This window comes from Phalacrocorax aristotelis, chromosome 2, assembly GCF_949628215.1.
Source record: "Phalacrocorax aristotelis chromosome 2, bGulAri2.1, whole genome shotgun sequence".
NCBI lineage: Eukaryota > Metazoa > Chordata > Aves > Suliformes > Phalacrocoracidae > Phalacrocorax > Phalacrocorax aristotelis.
The window spans coordinates 28725761-28745594 of record NC_134277.1 but is presented as its reverse complement, the minus strand read 5'-3'; the positions used below and the strand labels follow the sequence as shown (position 1 = coordinate 28745594).

Sequence of the window (19834 nt, the reverse complement as noted above, 5' to 3'; positions counted from 1 at the left end):
ACGGTCATGAGCGGGGTTCCTCAGGTCTCAGCGTTGGGGCTGGTCTTGTTTAATATCTTTATCAATGATCTGGATGAGGGGATTGAGTGCACCCTCAGTAAGTTTGCAGATGACACCAAGTTGGGCAGGAGTGTTGATCCGCTGGAGGGCAGGAAGGCTCTGCAGAGGGATCTGGACAGGCTGGATCGATGGGCCAAGGCCAGTTGTATGATATTTAACAAGGCCAAGTGCTGGGTCCTGCACTTGGGTCACATCAACCCCCATGCAACACTACAGGCTTGGGGAGGAGTGGCTGGAGAGCTGCCTAGAGGAAAAGGACCTGGGGGTGCTGGTTGACAGCCGGCTGAACATGAGCCCTCACTGTGCCCAGGTGGCCAAGAAGGCCAACAGCATCCTGGCTTGTATCAGGAATAGTGTGGCCAGCAGGGGCAGGGAAGTGATGGTGCCCCTGTACTGGGCATTGGTGAGGCCGCACCTCGAATACTGTGTTTGGTTTTGGGCCCCTCAGTACAAGAAGGACATTGAGTTGCTGGAGTGTGTCCAGAGAAGGTCAACAAAGCTGGTGAAGGGTCTGGAGAACGTGTCTTACAAGGAGTGGCTGTGGAAACTGGGTTTGTTTGGTCTGGAGAAGAGGAGGCTGAGGGGAGACTTTGTCACTCTCCACAACTACCTGAAAGGAGGTTGTGGCAAGGTGGGTGTTTGTCTCTTTTCCCAAGTAAGAAGCCATAGAACAAGGGGAAACAGCTTCAAGTTGTGTCAGGGGAGGTTTAGATTGTATATTAGGAAAAATTTCTTTACTGACAGAGTGGTCAGGTGTTGGAACAGGCTGCCAGGGAGGTGTTGGAGTTACCATCCCTGGAGGTATTTAGAAGACGTGTAGATGTGGCACTTCAGGGCATGGTTTAGGAGGCATGGTAGTGTTGGGTTGATGGTTGGACTTGATGATCCTAGAGGTCTTTTCCAACCTTAATGACTCCATGATTCTATGAAAATGCAGAGTTTGTGACATTTAGATCTCTGGAAAAAAACTCAAGATATAAGGTGTTGCTCGGCACAACCACTACTCTCCTGTGAGCGATGACTCAGTCTGCCATTGCATGTACTTTCACTCTGCGGTTCCAGGCAGCACACAGCCCTGAGGACTTGTACACATGGCAGCTGCAGGTTGCCCAAAGCCCTGCCTCTGCCAAGGCCAGTCCTTTGTTTAAGTGAAGCTGTGCTGAACAGAAACCTCCTAAATCCAAACCTGATCAGCACTGGAGTCTACTTCTCGTTCATGGGACACTTCAAGGCATTCTTCTTTCTAAAGCCTAAAAAAATCCTTTTAATGGCTTCTTAAAGGACCTTTTAAAATTCTACACACTGACCCCAATTATTGCTGACGGTCTGCATAACCTGAAGAACTTTATGCACAGCACTGCAGTTTTACACTGAGCTGGCTGTGCACCACATGCAAATTACTAGTAATGGCTCTCTTGAAGCATGTGTGGAGAATTAAGGTTTATATTTAGCGCTTCACATGCTAGTCTTCAGAGTTGAATTTCATTTACTTTAGCACTCTCAAAGGCAAAACAGTCCAATAATGAAGTTCAGGTAGGCATCAAAATCCCTTTTTGCACATGGCATCTATTATTCGAAAGCAAGTTTTGCACAGCAAAACCCTAAATCTTCAGTAAATGCTTCCAAAGGCATAAGCTTTGCAAGTGGTCTCTCTCCCAAAACACATAAAGCAGCTTTAAGGCAACCACATGCAGGTGTCCGAGCTCTTTACACAATAAGAGCTACAACTCGGGGCAGATGCGCAGGGACAGGGTTTCTGATGGCTGCAAGCTGCCCTCATGAGCCTAGTGATCTAGCGATGTGTCCTTTTCTCCACAGCGGTCCAGGGGAGGTGGCAGATCCCCGATTTCTTGGCCTGCGAGTTGGCTCCCGCCCTGCCGCGGGGCTCCCGGAGCCGGGGCAGCAGAAGAAGGCCGCGGTGCGGTGCGGCCGGGCTTCACGGGGCCTCGCCAGCCGGCGTGCGAGGACAGGCCCTGGTCCGTGCCCCGGCGCCCGCGAGCCCTGCCGGCACCGGCCGCCGGGTCGCAGAAGCGTATGATGAAACTTCGTGGCGGGTTTCAACAGCAGCGGGGGAGGAGCTGGAACCGGCGGGAGCCGCCCTCTTCATCACCCGCCGCGGCGAGGACGGCGGCTCTCTCTGCGCGGCGGCCAGGTCAGGGTAAGGCACTCGGGCGGGCCGCGTGGCCGGGCCGGGCGGGGTGGGGGGCACCGGGGGGCCGCAGGCCGAGAGCGGCTTCCCAGGCGAGCCCCCTGCAGGACCTGGCCTGCCGCCGCGCCTCGCCCGGTTGGTGAGCGAGGGGGCGGCGGGCCCGTGCTGCGCTGCAGCCGCCGGAGGAAGGGGCGGCCATGTGGAGCGGTGGGGGGGCCGTGGCGAGCAGCGGGCGTGCGCGGAGGGAACCTGGCTCCGGTGCCTGCGGTCCCCTGGTGGAAGAGCAGCCCCGGGGACCGTGGGGACCCGGAAGCCGCCCCATGTGGAGGGAGAGTCATGCTCCATGTGCTGGGCTGAGCTCCCCAGCGCTATCGTTTATCCAGATGAGCCCCAGCGCCATTGCTTGTCCAGGGGAGAAAGGTGTGGAGGGATCAATGTTGGTGCAGTGTTGTGCTCCCTTTGGCAGGCCTTTTGCAGCGCCACTGTCCCTGGAGCTGTAGGCTTTGGTGCTCTCTGAACCTTAACCCGAACGGGCTCCTCTACCATCTAGTTAGGGTTAGGGCTCTGGGAGCTAACAAGGCCTTGATCTCCAGGGAACTGGGGCTGCCAAAGGGCTGCCAAGGGGAGCACAACACTGCGCCAACGTTGATCCCTCCACACCTTTCTCACCTCGGCCACCTGTGGTGCTGGGGAATTCCAGTCCTTCAGTTTGAAACTATTGCCCCTTGTCCTATCACTAGAGGCCTTGGTAAAAAGCTTCTTTATGTCTGTTTTATAAGCCCCCTTTTTAATACTGAAAGGCCGCAAACTGAAGGGACTGTTAATGTTTCTGGTGAGATGATGTTACACGGTTGGACTTGATGATCTTAGAGGTCTTTTCCAACGTTAATGATTCTGTACTTCAGCAGATCCCACCCAGTGCCCAGTAACAATTTCTTCTATTTATGCTCTATAAAAAAATCATAGGCAACCTTGGTGTACCTAAAGGTAAACTTAAGCCTGATTTCTTGCTGGCCAAAGGTTGCTTATCATATTCTGGGCAAAACAGGTTTTACCTCATGTTAATGAAGGCTGCTGTTCTCTTGATCACTCCTCTTGACAGTTAAGCAATTAATAGTCTACCTTTGTTGTCTGTGTTTCTAGGTGTCAGTTCTTGCATATAATATTCATGTCTCTATTGAACAGGTTCTCCAGTTTCAGGTAGATCAACAGCCTCACCATGTGCGGTATCTGGGCCCTGTTTGGGAGTGATGAATGCCTTTCTGTCCAGTGCCTAAGTGCTATGAAGATAGCACACAGAGGTCCTGATGCATTTCGTTTTGAGAATGTCAATGGATTCACCAACTGTTGTTTTGGATTCCACCGCCTTGCAATTGTTGATCAGTTATATGGTATGCAGCCTATCCGGGTGAAGAAATTCCCATATCTGTGGCTGTGTTACAATGGAGAAATCTACAATTTCAAACAGGTAAGCGTTGTGTGGGGCATTTTCTTTTGTTTTTTTTAATTTCAAAACTAGTGGATATTCGGAAAATGTTTAAAATATGGTGGACTAAAATATCAGAAAAATTTTTAAAAGTTATCAAATGACTGGTATTTAAAAGGAAGTAAATTATCTCAATGAGGTGTGAATCTGTGGTGGCTTAGATAGTAACATACTTAGTCTTTAATACTGAAAAATCACTTTTTAATTGATAAGAAGGGCAATAAGTATTTGTGTCTTCAGGTTTGATCAGTTTAAAATAAAGATGCGTTCTTCATTATCTCTTGGGGATGGGAATTCCAAGCCTCTTTCTCCACTTTTTCTCCCTTTATAATGGAAATGCTTTTAGACTCTCTTGCTCTTCGGTTATTTTGGGTTGTTCTCCAAGCTGTCGGGTATTGCAGTTTTATTTCTGTATATTGATCTAGGTAGCATATGTCGCTTATATTAATGTATAGCATGCATGCTTATGTATTTATGTAAAAGCAACAAGCACTAGGGAGATGTTTCCAGTATGTCACAAGACCTCAGGTGTCTGCAGCTTAAGGCAGATACTTTGTGGTGTTTCTGAGAACCACCTAAGCAAATGTCTTGGGCAGAAAACAAGCAGCAACTTGGTACTTACTTCTGAAAGTGTCTGAATGTCCCTAATGGGTGTGATACCGCTGCTGAATATCATCTCTGTGCTTCGCTCCCTGTGCTGAGATGTCCATGCCATTACCTGTAAAGGGAAGTGATTCAGTGTCATGGTTTAACCCCCGCTAGCAACTACGCCCCACACAGCTGCTCGCTCACTCCCCTGCCATGGGATGGGGGACAGAATCAAAAGAGTAAAAGTGAGAAAACGCATGGCTTGAGATAAAGACAGTTTAATAAATAAAGCAAAAGCCATGCACGCAAGCAAAGCAAAACAAGGAATTCATTCACTGCTTCCCATCGGCAGGCAGGTGTTCAGCCACCGCCAGGACAGCAGGGCTCCTTCACGTGTTCAATGGTTACTTGGGAAGGCAAACGCCATCACCTCAAACATCCCCCCTTCCTTGTTCTTCCCCCAGGTTTCTATGCTGAGCATGATGCCATATGGTGTGGGATATCCCTTTGGTCAGTTGGGGTCAGCGGTCCTGGCTGTGTCCCCTCCCAGCTCCTTGTGCCCCCCAGCCTGCTCGCTGGTGGGGTGGGGTGAGAGGCAAGAAAGGCCTTGACTCTGTGTAAGCACTGCTCAGCAGGAACTAAAAGAAGCCTGTGTTATCAGCACTGTTTCCAGCACAAATCCAAAACACAGCACTACACCAGCTACTGTGAAGAAAATTAACTGTCCCAGCCAAAACCAGCACATTCATCCAAATTTGGCATATAAAGCAGCTTACAATGGTGACTGCTTCTGAATCATGCTGAAACAGAATGCTTAAAATGAATCATCAATTCAGCATCAGAATATATCAGAAATGTATAAATAATCTGAGATGTCTTAGTACTTCTAACATCACATTTTTTAAGTCAGAGTCAGGCTGCTGTCAATGACATCAGTAACATCATGGAGAATTTGACGGAATAGGCAGGAGATTTCCATCCCCGCCCCCCCCCCCCCCCCTTTATCTTTTACGTATCTTTTACGTATCCTGCTCTTTGAAACGTGAGATATGCTTTGCCCTGCAGCCCACGAGAAATGTATCATACCAGCAGTCTGTAATACTTGCAGTGTTTTGCATTGTGGTTTTTTGGCTGTGGGAAGCAGTAAGAATTACTCTCAACCTTGCTACACACACAGTCTTAAGGGGAATTTAATTATGCAAAGCTTGCTTTGCCATCAGCAGGAGTTTGTTCGGTTGTTCTCACTACGTTATGTACCCTCTTTCTTTAAAAAGAGATTTTTCTTTCAGGCTTGTGACTGAAACCTACCTAGGAAAGGATCATTGGTGAAACAGTTTTTTTGTTTAGGGCAATGTTAGGGCAATGACTTAGTTATTTTAATATTAGCTTAATTTGATCCAAGACTTTGCCCGTAAATAACAATTAAAACCGAATTTAATTTAAAATACTAAAGTGTAGGTTTTGTGGGGGTTGTTGGCTTTTTAATATTTTATTGAAGCCCCCTTTTTCCCCCATCTGCTAGATATTGAAAGGACTTTAAGAGAGGTACCACAGGAACGTGAAGAATATTTGATCTGACTTAAGTCTAACAGCTAATTTCTTCCTTCCCCACTCTGTCTGCAGAGGCAGAGTGAAAAGGTTAGTTTGAGGAATGGAGGAAGATTAGGCAGAAGGAAATTCTCTGTGCATAAAAAATCCCTGAGGAAGTGACAAGTAAACCAGAGTTGATATCTGAAGTATTTTATTCTGCAGAGTGTCTATGTGTTTTGGGGTTGCAGGGTGCTTACATAAATGTCATTATTATCTAATAAGAAAGTGGCACCAAGTGATCGGAGACTGCAAAAAATGATGCCTTTTTTCCTGGTCCTATCTTGAGTTGGAATTTTAGAAGCAGTAGCTGCTTGCTTCTGCCATTTGTCTGTGGGAGACGGGGTGGCTAGTACTTCTGGAGACCAGGGTCTTGTTTGCAGTTTGTGTCCCTGAAAACTTGCCATAATATGAATGCTTAAGACTGCAGAGTCAGTCTACAATTGCCTGGAAGATGATCCTGGGTGATTTTTTGAACAAAAAAGTATAATTTCCTTCTGTGGCGGAAATGTTTCTATTTGAACTGTGATTTTACAAAAAAACCCCGTAGTTTCCTTACTAAACAATTACACGGATGATGTTGTTTTTTCAGTTAATAAGCAGTCGATGTTTGCAAATGCGTATTCACGGGTTTTTTGTATTTTTTTCTTAGTTGCAGAAGCAGTTTGGATTCGAATATCAGACGTTGGTGGATGGTGAGGTTATCCTTCATCTTTACAACAGAGGAGGAATAGAACAGACAGCATCCCTGCTAGATGGTGTATTTGCTTTCATCCTTCTGGACACTGCAAACAGAAAAGTGTTTCTGGGGAGAGATACCTATGGAGTCAGACCGCTGTTTAAGGTTCTGACTGATGATGGATTTTTGGGTGTCTGTTCTGAGGCAAAAGGTAAAACCAGTTGTATTTAGTGCCTAAAATAATCTTAGGTATTGTTGTCAGAGACAAACTTCTTTGTCAGGCTTTTCTTCTGAGTATGAAGAGAAAGTGAACTGTAAGTTCAGTAATAGATGAACGATATTTAGTAGTATAAGAACTACACATCAGTAAAACAAAAACCACAGACAGTAAACCTGAGATGTTTAATTCTCCTTAAAATCTCTAAAATAACTTGCTTATTTAATTTTATAATTCTTTGTGTCTGGAATCATAGCAATGTTGAACCCAAGGTGGTTTATGTTACCCCTAAATTAAATGTAGTCTATAGAGAGGCTAGATTTATGGTACAATAAGTTATATTAGAATTTGTTCCTGGTGTCCTATGGTGGACTGGGAAATTATGTCACAAGAACTGCTAATCTGTAAAAGCCAAGGATTTTAAAACCCTACTGAAATTTCCTGCAGCATTGGGTAATTTTCTAGTGGCACATATTTTATTTGGTGATGACTTTTTTTCCTTTGAGATAACACATCCACTACTTTTTTGTTTTTTTAAGTAATTACCGGTAGTCTTGATCCTTCCATAAACAAATCCAAACAGTGCCAAAAAGCAGTTTATTGCCAAAAAAGCACTTTGGCTGAAATTGACTTTCACAATTACTTGTGTCTTTCCCATTTACTGTATATCAATTTTATTATCAGACTCGAATGTGGCTTGACTCCTCTAATGGTAGTACTAAGTACTAGTACTAAAAGCTGTACCATCTCTTCTTCTTGGGAAGGAGACGGTCCCCATGCTCCAGCCAGGGCAGACTCGGACTCAAAATTATATTTTTTTAATACCAAATTTAGGATCTGGAGAAAATATTTGTATATAGTTTTAGTACAGAGGCTGTTGAGTGAGGTATAACTTGACCATCCTACGTTAAAAACTCTGACTTTTTTTTTCCCATTTTACCTGTAGGACTCATCAACTTAAAGCATTCAACAACCTCATGTCTTAAAGTGGAACCATTTCTCCCGGGTCATTATGAAGTGTTGGATTTAAAGCCCTCTGGCAAGGTTGCATCAGTGGAATTAGTAAAATTTCATAGCTACAAAGATGAACCGCTCCATGTTGTGTGTGATACAGTGGAAAGTCTGCCTTCAGGTAGTACAGCAAAGCATTTGCTAGTTATTCTGATTAAAATGTGAAAAAAATTATAATTGTTTAATGTAAAATTTGTATTGATTTAAAAAAAAATGGGAAGAACCTTTATAATGTAGGAACTTGAGAATTGTTTTTGTAGGCAGTCATGTGCAAAGATATTTGAATTTACACGCTCTCATTATCAAAGGAAATTCAGACAATTATCTTTGTTTTCCCAATCGCATAATCCAGCAACGTCTAAGTAATGCTTCTTGTGTTTTTTTTTTCCTCCCTCTTTTTTTCTGGACAGGCTTTGATCTTCAAACAGTGAAAAGCAACATCCGTATTCTGTTTGAAAATGCTGTTAGAAAACGCTTGATGGCTCACAGAAGGATTGGTTGTCTTTTGTCAGGTAAGTAGCAAGAATCACAGTTCTTGTGTCTTATCTCTCTTTCACCCATAATCTACCAGATAGAGGAAAGTGCGCCGGAGGATCTGCTGTGATGTACCTGAAGTGATCTGAATCTGTATTTGCTTTTTAGTTACAGAGATCTTGTTAGTTTGTGATAAAGGTTTCTAGTTTACAAGTATCTTGAAAGTCTTGGCATGTTCAGCTAGCAGGACGAACTGAAGTTCTTACTTGTCACCGTCTTTGCTTTAGACTCCATCTTAGACTATCCTTGATTCGCCAAATTACAGGGGAGTATCTGGACCAAAATTATTTGCTACACACTTTTTTTCAAGCGACGTAATAGCCTGCAGTACAGGAAGTTGTTCACTGAGTTGGTTGTTACCAGGTCAGTGTTAGGTGCTTTACAGAGTAAGGCTTTTTAGCCATGGGACTGACTGTGTTTTTATAGCACTTTGTGCTTGTGATTAGAGTTCTGATATCATAGGATCATAGAATGGTTTGGGTTGGATGGGACCTTTACAGGTCATTTACTCCAACCCTTCTGCAGTGAGCTGGGGCATCTTCAACTAGCTCAGGTTGCTCAGAGCCCCGCCCAGCATGACCTTGAATGTTTCCAGAGAGGAGGCATCTACCACCTCTCTGGGCAACCTGTTCCAGTGTTTCACCAACCTCATCTAAAAAAATTTCTTCCTTATATTGCTCTAAATCTACCCTCTTCTAGCTTAAAACCATTACCCCTTGTCCTGTTGCTACAGGCCTTACTAAGAAGTCTGGCTCCATTTTTCTTATAAAGCCTCCTTTAAGTATTGAAAGGCTGCAATAAGGTCTCCCCAGAGCTTTCTCTTCTCCAGGCTGAACAACAACTCTCTCAGCCTTTCTTCACCTGAGAGGTGTTCCATGCCTCTAATGATTTTTGGGGCCCTCTTCCGGTCCGGCTCCAACACGTCCATGTCTTTCCTGTGCTGAGGGCTCCAGAGCTGGACACAGTACTCCAGGTGGGGTCTCACCAGAGTGGAGTAGAGGTGTACAAGCACCTCCCCTGACCTGCTGGCCACGCTTCTTTTGATGCAGCCCAGGATATGGTTGGCTTTGAATATCAGTAATAACACTGATTTATCATGAACCATATAAAATGTGCATTTGAATGAGAGAGAACTGATTAGGAGCTACTGTTGGACAATTTCCTCACTGTGGCATCATAAACAGTAGGAAGGAGGTGAATTAAACAGGGTGATATACAGAGCTGGAAAACCCTGGTCTCAGTAAAAAGCCTGTTCAAAACCCAGATTTCAGGTATCAAATTAAAAGGCAGTAGGCAGCCCCTTAGACGCACATGCAGAATGTATTAGTAGCAAAACTAAGTGCCCGTGCTGGTATAATACCAGATTATCTCAGTGCTTTACAGTATTGAGTATGCTTGGAGCATCATGGTTGGAGAAGTGCTTTTGCTTCCAATCACGGAGGGAGTTCTGATTTTCTCATCCTAAGCACTCAATTTGATTTCTGTGCTCTCCTTTTCTCAGACTCTGGATGTAATTTCCACAGAAGGAGATTTTTTGTTTTAACGGGTAGCATGCCCAAAAAGGGGATCAGGGTGGGAATAGATGCTAATGAACTCAGCTGAAAAACCACATGCAGGCTCTAGGAAACAAAGAGAATATTTTGCTTCATGCTTGTCAGGACTGCAGGCACGTATAGGAGAACAGGTACTGTGTTTTGCTCAGTACTTCAAAGGGGAGAAGCAAGTAGAACTGGTCAAGGGTTAGCAGAACTAGCTCAAGAGAATAAGAAGGTGGAGCCTTAGAGTACATCTGGACACCTTGTGCATCCATTTTATTTTTTGCTTGTTTTCCAAACTTTTCAAATCTTTCCACTGTCCTCCTCCTGAGAAAGGAGTCAACACAAAAAAAAAAAGGAATGTCACTAGTGAACCTTTTCACTTTGAAGTGATGTTTAAAAACAAATTCCACTCAAAATGTGAAACACTTCAGAAAATTATTGGGGAGGAGTGGAATCCTCACACTAAACATTCTGTTCTTTTACTTAATTCTTTTTTATTCAAACAGCAAACAAAAAAATTTACATAGTTCTGTCAGTAGACTATCAAATGTGTAGGTAAGAAGGGGACAGAAAGCAGAGTTGAGGAGGGGCATGTTCTGTAGTGGTACAATGTTTTCAGAACACTTTCTGTATATCTTAAAGAAAGATTTCCACTGATGCTTCTGACACCAAAAGTACTAATAACTGTTACAGAAGGTGTTCCACTAAAGTTGGCTGATTCTCTTGTTAAGCAGAGGTAAATGTACACTTGTACAAGAACTACCTTGGGTTCATATGGCTTAAAAATTAAGCCGACTCATGAGATTTCACTGTCTAGATCTGGTGTCCTTAAGGGGAAACAAAAAACAGTCAAACACCTAACCAAATAATTTATTTTATTGGCAGGGGGCTTAGATTCCAGCTTGGTTGCAGCTGTTCTTCTGAAACTGATGAAAGAAATCAACATCAATTATCCATTACAAACCTTTGCCATTGGAATGGAAAACAGTCCCGACCTACTGGCTGCCAGAAAGGTATATTAAGCGTTGCTTTCAGTTTGTTCTGAGCTGCTGAGTGCTAAACAGTGTATATTAATGGTGCTAACTTCATGGTATGGTATCAGTAGTAATACTGAATATTCTTATATTGCTGTGATGTAAATCAGTTTGCAGTACATCATTTAGTACAACATTTGCTGCTTAGTTAAACTTATGAAAGAGGTAATTGAGCCTTACCTGTTTCTCTTGCATTTGGAAGACTTTCATGACAGACTCCCATTGCATTGTTACCAAAATGGCAGTACTACTGAGTTGTCTGAATTCTGCCTCTGGGTTTTAGGATAAATCTCCATACTGTGGTTCCTATGCTATGGCATTTGTTTATATGTTAAATATTTTAAGTTAATTGTCAGTTTACTGAAGAGCTTTGTACAAACTGTTTGGCATCTGGGATACCCTTTAGGTGTTTTCACTCAGCATGTGTGTTTCAAACACAAGTATGTTTAAAAAATGCATTCACTGAAAAGCGATGTATTATTGTGACCTTTTATAAACAGGTGGCAGCACATATAGGCAGTGAACATCACGAAGTAATATTTAATTCTGAAGAGGGAATTCAGGCAATAGAGGAGGTTATCTTCTCCTTGGAAACCTATGACATAACAACAGTAAGAGCTTCAATTGGTAAGTTTTTTTTTTAATAGCAACCCTTGCTTTATATCGCCTGAATAAAACTTTATGCAAGATCATGTAGTCATCTACTAGATCCTTTAGGTGTCACAGAACCTGGGAACTAGGATCCCAAGTTATGCTCCCCAGTCTTGTCTGTGAGACCACACTGGGCAAAAACAGTTATTAGTATCAAAGTCACTGACTCTGCAAAACAATTGTCAAGAGCTCTTCCTGAAGCTTTGGGATGAAAAACAGAAGTTATATGAAGAAGAAACATTAGATCTACAGGTCTAAGTTTTCTGCTCTGGTAAGTATGAACCTTGGAGGAAGGGGGAAAATTTGCAGGTAATCTTAGGTACTGAACGTTATGAGACCAAAACAATGATGATGACCCTATTCCTTGCATAATTTTAGAATTAAATTGAAGTATTTCTTATTACCCTCTAGTAACACTGGCACTCAAGCCAGGTAGAATTCTTATAATGTATGTTTGATTTGGAAAATGAATGAAGTCACCAGCAGCTGCTTAGAAAGGGTTGCCAACTTAGCGAGACTGAAAAACCCTAATGCAGTGTGACTTCCTGTGTAATACCAGCTACAACATTTTACCCAGTTAATCTTGTGTCAGACTAAAACAGTGTAAAAAAAGTTAATAGGTCAAACAGGCAACACAGTTCTGAAAACCCGGTTCCCTGAGCAGAATCTGGTACGTGAAGATAGGACTTTGCAATGTGAAATATTGGAAGTGTTTCTTTAAAAAAATAAAGCCAACTTTTCATCTGTCATCTTTCTTTGTGATTGGGGCTGAGTATGAGAAATAATGAACTAGATCCTTTCCATTAGATCTCTAATACTTTTGTTATAAAAACATTGTTTGGAAAGATGTAATGAGGGGAAGGCATAATTCTGATTATAAATACTTCTTTAAAAAAATAATTGAAAAAAGGGCTTCATCCAGTTCAACCCACAGTGGCAGAGAGTTAAGCGGCAACTTTTGCTGGTAGTTTTGTTCTCCAAAGCTAGAAAGTTTGTTCAGGACTGTGCTGGAATTAATCATGTGCTTAATTTCAAACTGAGTCAGAGCAATTCCTGTATGTGTTCCCACGGGAATTCTCCAGCTTTCCCAGGGTCACAGATACACTAATATTTCTGATATTTTGAGGGCTAAGTACACAGTCTAGATATATTTGCAGCACTTGGTTTGTGTGGCTTTTGATAACCTTGAGTAAAAACAAGATGTTTAGTGTATTGCAGTTGTTTGCTACAAAAGAAAGTAGTGTAGGAGATAAGCTTCTATAATGCTAAATTTAAAACTACTAGCTGTATATAGCATCATACATGTAGCTGTATTTTAATAACTTGTTTTTTTTTAAGGTATGTATCTTGTCTCCAAATACATACGGAAGAAAACAGACAGTGTGGTCATTTTTTCGGGAGAAGGATCAGATGAGCTGACGCAAGGATATATATATTTCCATAAGGTAAATATACAGAAAGCCCTTGAGCTGCTTCTCCCCTTCAACAGAAGATGTCTACTGAGATTGCAAGGTGTGAATTTTGAGGGTTGTCAGGGCTGTATATTTTCTGAGGATTTGCCTGAGGTGGCATAAAATCCAAAGGATTCAATTTAATCACTTCAAAAGTAACTTTTTATTAAACTTCAAAATTCCTGAAACTGTTATTTTTTGTATGTGATCTTTGCTAGTTCTGAGAATACTCAGTGATCATTACAGCTCAAACACCAGTCAGCAAGTAATGGTTCCCTCAGTACAGCTGTATTATGTCTGTGTGCTACATGCGTATGTCTGGTTACAGGCGCCATCTGCTGAAGAAGCTGCAGAAGAGAGCGAGAGGCTTTTGAAGGAGCTCTACCTGTTTGATGTACTTCGTGCAGACAGAACTACTGCAGCACACGGGTAAAACATAGTCTCTTGGATGCTGAGGACTTGTGTGATTGGAAAGATGTTTAAGTGGTGTTCCCCAGGGCCCAGTATTGGGGCCAGTTCTGCTTAATATCTTTAACAACAGTCTGGATGAAGGGATCCAGTGCACCCTCAGTAACTTTACAGATGTTGCCAAGTTGGGCAGGAGTGTTGATCTGCCAGAGGACAGGAAGGCTCTGCAGAGGGATCCGGACAGGCTGGATCGATGGGCCAAGGCCAATTGTATGAGGCTTAACAAGGCCAAGTGCCGGGTCCTGCGCTTGGGTCACAACAACCCCCATGCAGCGCTACAGGCTTGGGGAAGAGTGGCTGGAGAGCTGCCTGGCAGAGAAAGACCTGGGGGTATTGGCTGATAGGCAGCTGAACATGAGCCATCAGTGTGCCCAGGTGGTCAAGAAGGCCAACAGCATCCTCCTCGTTTGTATCAGACTAGACTAGACTAAACTGCTTCAGTTGGAAGGGACCTATAACAATCATTTAGTCCAACTGCCTGACCACTTCAGGGCTGACCAAGTTAAAGTATGTTAATTAAGGGCATTGTCCAAATGCCTCTTAAACACTGACAGGCCCAGGGCATCAACCACCTCTCTAGGAAGCCTGTTCCAGTGTTTGACCACCCTCTCAGTAAAGAAATGCTTCCTAATGTCCACTCTGAACCTCCCCTGGTGCAGCTTTGAACCATTCCCATGTGTCCCATCACTGGGTACCAGGGAGAAGAGATCATCACCTCCCTCTCCACTTCCCCTCCTCAAGGAAGCTGTAGAGAGCAATGAGGTCACTCCTCAGCCTCCTTCTCTCCACACTAAACAAACCTAGAGTCCCTAGGCGCTCCTCACAGGACGTTCCTTCCAGCTCTTTCATCAGCTTTGTTGCTCTCCTCTGGATGCATTCAAGGACCTTCCCATTCTTCTTAAACTGTGGGGCCCAGAACTGCACACAGCGCAGAAGGTGAGGCTGCACCAACGCTGAATACAGCGGGATGATCACCTCTTTTGACTGGCTGGTCATGCTGTGTTTGATGCACCCCAGGACGCCATTTGCCCTCTTGGCTGCCAGGGCACACTGCTGACTCATATTGAGCTGCTGCCGACCAGCACCCTCAGATCCCTTCCTGTAGGGCTGCTCTCCAGCTGCTCCTCTCCCAATTTATACTGTACCTGGCATCACTCTGTCCCAGGTGCAGAATCTAACATTTGGACTTGTTAAATTCTATCCCATTAATCATAGCCCAGTGCTCCAATCTCTCTAGATCCCTCTGCAAGGCATCTTGTCCCTCAAGAGAGTGAACAGTACCTCCCAGTTTGGTTTCATCAGAATCTTGCTAATGATGCATTCAATTCCTGCATCCAGATTGTTGATAAATATATTTAACAGAATTGGCCCTAGAATTGAACCCTGAGGAACGCTGCTGGTGACCAGTCACCAGCCAGGTGTAGCCCCATTCACTATAACCCTTTGAGCTCAGCCCTTCAGCCACTTCTTTACCCAGTGCACTGTGAACCTGCTCATCCCACAGTTGGACAACTTGTCCAGGAGGATGCTGTGAGGGACAGTAGCAAAAGCCTTACTAAAATCCAGAAAAACTACATCCACCGCCTTCCCTTCATCCACTAGGTGGGTGACCTTATCATAGAAAGATATCAAATTAGTTAAACAGGACTTTCCCTTTGTGAATGTGTGTTGAGTGGGCCAGAAATGATGTGGCCAGCAGGAGCAGAGCAGTGATTGTGCCCCTGTACTCAGTACTGGTGAGGCCGCACCTCAAATACCATATGCAGTTTTGGGCCCCTCAGTACAAGAAGGACATTGAGGTGCTGGAGCATGTCCAGAGAAGGGCAACAAAACTGGTGAAGGGTCTAGAGAGCAAGTCTTAGGAGCTGCTGAGGGAACTGTGGTTGTTTAGTCTGGAGAAGAGGAGGCTGAGGGGAGACCTTATCACTCTCTACAACTACCTGAAAGGAGGTTGTAGCGAGGCAGGGATCGGTCTCTTCTCCCTAGTAGCAAGTGATAGGACGAGAGGAAATGGCCTCAAGCTGTGCCGGGAAGTTCAGGTTGGATATTAGGGAAAAAAATGTCTTCACCAAAAGGGCTGTGAAGCATCGGAACAGGCTGCCCAGGGAGGTGGTTGAGTCACCATCCCTGGAGGTATTTAAAAGACGTGTAGATGTGGCGCTTAGGGTCATAGTTTAGTGGTGGACTTGACAGTGTTATGTCCACAGTTGGACTCGGTCTTGAAGGTCTTTTCCGACCTAAATCATTCTGTGATCCTATGATTTTAAAATTGAAGTTCTAGCCTGAAGGAATTTGAGCAACAGCAAACCATGCTGCAAAATCTAATCTGATCTTCTGTGACAGCAGAGCCCACAGTGTTGCCAACTGATGCAGAAAACGTCTTTTGTCTGAGGCTGTACTGGTCTTTACAGAAGCAGTGAATTAGAAATATAAATACGCAGAGTTAAGGAAAGAAGGCAAAAGCTGTATTTGAGATTGGGTTTTTTGCGGTTTAGACAAAGAGGAATCTTGAATCTCGTAATCAGCATGCATTGAAGAATTAAAAAACATACTGAAAGAGGAGAGTATGTGCATTGACTCGGGTAGCTTACTCTAATAAAGAGGTGTTAGGAAACGGTTTGTGTGACTGATACCTTAAAGTATCACGAAATTGTACGCTGCAGAAAATAGCATCATTTTACTAATGAAATACATGAATTAAAAGGGGAATATTGTTGGGAAGCTGGCTATAGATGAGCAAAAGATGCTACCTTAGGCAAAGCAAACAACTTACTGATAAGGAAATTTGCGTTCTGTGTTGAACCTGCCACAGAATGAGTTGCCCAAGTTCTTATAACTTTCTTATGTTTCTCTTTCCTATATAAAAGATGGACAGGGTGCTGGAGACCTGCCATTTGCATCATGATTTATTTTGTGCTGAAAAGTTGGGCCACATATTCAAGGCTGTTTAATATCACACTGGCCGCTCTTCATTGGAGAGTTGCCATTTCTTGAAGAGAAGCTGGGCTCTGCTTCACAGCACTGTGAGGAAGAAAGGACCCTTGTATTAAATTGAAACTCAGTTTAAGGTGTTCAGATTTGTGGAGAAAAGGGAGAGGAATTAAGAGTAGAGAGGAAATGGTGGGAGAAAGGATGAAAGTACCTTTATCAGTTAGGAAAAAATAACTGTAGGGAAAGGCTTGCTGTGCAAATCTTGTCAATATATGTGGAAACTGAGCCTCGCTACTTGACTGCTGAATGATGATGCTTTTTTTTTTTGTAAGGTGGGTATTACCTGAAGTAGTTGAAGCTTCTTATCAGAGGAGAAGCTACAGAGACAATGAAATTACTAGAATGCAGTATATCATCTCCATTTGACTTTGAAGCTGGGCAGCATAATGTCTCTTGAGGAAACACACTGAGAGGGTTTCTTCAATGGTTGTTGCAAATCCTGTCGGACTGCAGTATTAAAAAAATTGTACTAAAAGCTGTCCAGCAGATGGCATCATAAATCATAGAGATCTTTATTTAATCTGTGCTGACCATATATTTAACTCTCCAAATTGATGAATTAAATGCAGATATCCATGAATATGCAAGTGAAATGTCTTCTGAGTGAAAGCAAAAAGCCTTGTGTTTATGTGAAGGACAGGGAAAGTTTAACTGTTATGGAACTTGTAAGTAGATTACTTCTTGGATTAATTCAGTATCTCTTCTATTTTTTTCCCTCTGTTTAGTCTTGAACTAAGAGTCCCATTTTTGGATCATCGGTTTACTTCTTATTATTTATCTCTACCAGCAGAAATGCGAATCCCAAAGGTATGTAAAACTAGGGTTAGACCCAAGTGCAAGCTTATAAATTCACTGATACATGCTAAGCATGACCAAATTTCTGAATTCAGTGGTTAAGTCCTCTACCCAAAGTCAAGCACGCTCTCGAATATTTTGCTGGAATGTTGGAACCCTTTTCTGACCAGACCTTCTGAAAGGAAACCATTTCTTAAGTGTTTAAAGCCAGATCTTTGTACTGCAGTTCCTGGGACTCACTATGTTGTTTGTTTTTCTGCAAACAGAATGGAATTGAAAAATACCTTTTAAGACAGTCCTTTGAAGATTCCAACTTGCTTCCCAAAGAAATACTCTGGAGACCCAAGGAAGCTTTCAGTGATGGTATAGCATCAATAAAGAAGTCCTGGTTTTCTATTCTTCAGGACTCTATTGATCAACAGGTAAAATACCACTGTTTGGGTTATTTTTTGTCTTTCACATTTAGGGTACTAAATATGCCAAGGGGAGGAAGCTTACATGCTTAGTTGGGACAGTAAATCTGGGTATGACAGTAACTTGACCTTCATGGTGGAGGAGCAAGATAAGCTTTAAACAATGGTCTTCTAGCTAACTGAGTTGGTTAAAGGCATTTGAAATCCTAGATACAAAGAAACGTTACAGCCTGACAGGAATGACTGTGTCAGGAAATGAACACCATTTAAGTATGTGGATTGCAAATTAGATTGTGTGTTGGCAAACACAATTTCAGGGTTACATGCAAAGCAGCTGCTTCAGCTGAAGGCACTTGCATGAACTTATTCTGCAGCTGAGTAACAGCATAATGACTTTATAATGTCCTTTCTTGTTTGTATCATTCGTTTTTCCCGGCTGTGCCTAGCTAAGCCCTTTTGCTTTTTAAAACCGCTGCTTGCGTTGCTAACCAATGAAGACTTATAGCATTTTGGGTTTGGACAAAGGATAATAATCTCTGGTGTACAGAGGTAGTTTAATCATCAAGAGGAAGGAAGAACACTCAATTTACACCAGAGCTCCATTCTACAGAAATATGTGTAGTCTGGCCTGTGGATGGGTGCTTTTTTGTCCTACCACCAGCTGCTTGTTTCCCATTTTCTTTGTCTGTATGCACAGACAAGAAAGCAGTTGGGTCAGGCAACAGTGTTGTGCTGTGTGTACTGAGCCTGTATTGGTGTAGTAGGGGCAAATCTATCTCATGGCTGTGAGGAGTTAGACAGCATGTTGGCAGTGGAAGCAAGCTGCTTTAGAAATTGCCTCAGCTGGTGCAACTATTCATTCTCCCTTTCTTACCCAGCTTAACAACTACAGGTGTCTTTGCCTCTGCATCCCAAGTCTTTTGTTGCTAAGAGCTTGGTTATACAACCAGTCAACAGCTCTCTGTGAGCTGAAAAAAAACCCAGGAAGCCATTTACGTGCAAAAGTACTGCTTCAAGCTCTTCCAGTTGATTCACAGGAAAGATAAGGATAGGAAGGAAGTTTCTGTGAGCTTACTAACAAAGGTGATTGTAACCCCAAGAGAAATGGGCTTCACATATAATGCAGAGAGAAATATTAACAGCACTGGAAATATAGTTACATATGCATAAAGATCAAGGGAGCCTATGACAAAAATTCACCTGCCAGAAACCTCTGCCTCCAGAATAGATCTTTTAGTTTGTTTGTTTTAAACCCGTGGGCATTCAGTGGTTGGTGAATCCTTTTATGTCTTTAACTTGCAGGAAATTGACTTGTAAAAGTTAAATGTATTTGCAGCTTAATTTGAGTTTTGCTTATGTCTGTAGGTTGATGACCTTATGCTGGAAAAGGCAGCGGAGAAATATCCTTTCAATCCTCCTAAAACGAAAGAAAGTTATTACTACCGCCAGATCTTTGAAAAGCACTACTCAGGGCAAAGCAACTGGCTGCCCCACTACTGGATGCCAAGATGGGTTAAAGCTACTGATCCTTCTGCTCGCACACTGAAACATTACAAGTCGGCTGCCCAAGAATAGGCTGTTGAAATAATCCCCCAAATAGAAGTGCTGCAAGCAATTTGCATGCACTCTGCTGTACAAAAAACCAAACCAATTATGCAAATCTAAAGCTTAAATGGTCTTTAAGATGCATTTTGACAATGCTGTTGGAAATAAGAGCTTTCTGTGGTTAGTGTACTATATAAAAATTCATCCAGCTGTAGCAAAACTTTGTAATACATGGGAAAATACTCTATGGTACAAGGAACTGCCTTATTTGGCAGCTCTCTTACTTATGTGACCTCGATTGTATTAATTTGCCTTGCAACCATTTAATATATATTAATATGAGCTTTGTTTGGAGGACTTGAGTAAGGCTAAGCAGTGCAAACTGCTGCAGGCCCTCTGAAAAAAGGGGAATTTCACCCTAGCTGTTTAGTGTTTTATGTTCCTGGCTGTAGTATTTGGATAGTTCGTCTGTATTACTCTATTCTGAATGTCTTTCTAAGCATTCCTGAAAACCTTGGTCTGGTTTCAACAGGTGTTTAGCTATTCATAGCTGTGCAGAGATGCTTACTAGAGTTTATAGTATTGGTGGTGCTGGGTGTTGCTGTATTGGGTCCAGCCAGGGTCAACCCACCGCAGT

The 19834-nt window shown here is 43.0% G+C and overlaps 1 protein-coding gene across 3 annotated transcripts; it reads left to right on the top strand.

Annotated features, from left to right (window-relative positions):
- The first annotated feature begins 2096 nt into the window (after positions 1-2096).
- Positions 2097-19299, top strand: ASNS (asparagine synthetase (glutamine-hydrolyzing)). Of its 3 annotated transcripts, none has more exons than XM_075082895.1 (12): positions 2097-2218; positions 3395-3677; positions 6523-6760; positions 7713-7898; positions 8188-8289; positions 10735-10862; positions 11384-11510; positions 12873-12979; positions 13314-13414; positions 17170-17251; positions 17506-17661; positions 19018-19299. In XM_075082895.1, exons 2-12 carry the CDS (start codon positions 3429-3431, stop codon positions 19225-19227), a joined length of 1686 nt encoding a protein of 561 aa, XP_074938996.1. In that variant the 5' UTR covers positions 2097-2218; positions 3395-3428; the 3' UTR covers positions 19228-19299. The 3 variants fall into 3 exon arrangements, with proteins under 3 accessions (XP_074938996.1, XP_074938998.1, XP_074938997.1); XM_075082897.1 differs by having other exon boundaries at positions 2186-2212; XM_075082896.1 differs by lacking the exon at positions 2097-2218 and adding an exon at positions 2290-2348.
- Positions 19300-19834: the final 535 nt, after the last annotated feature.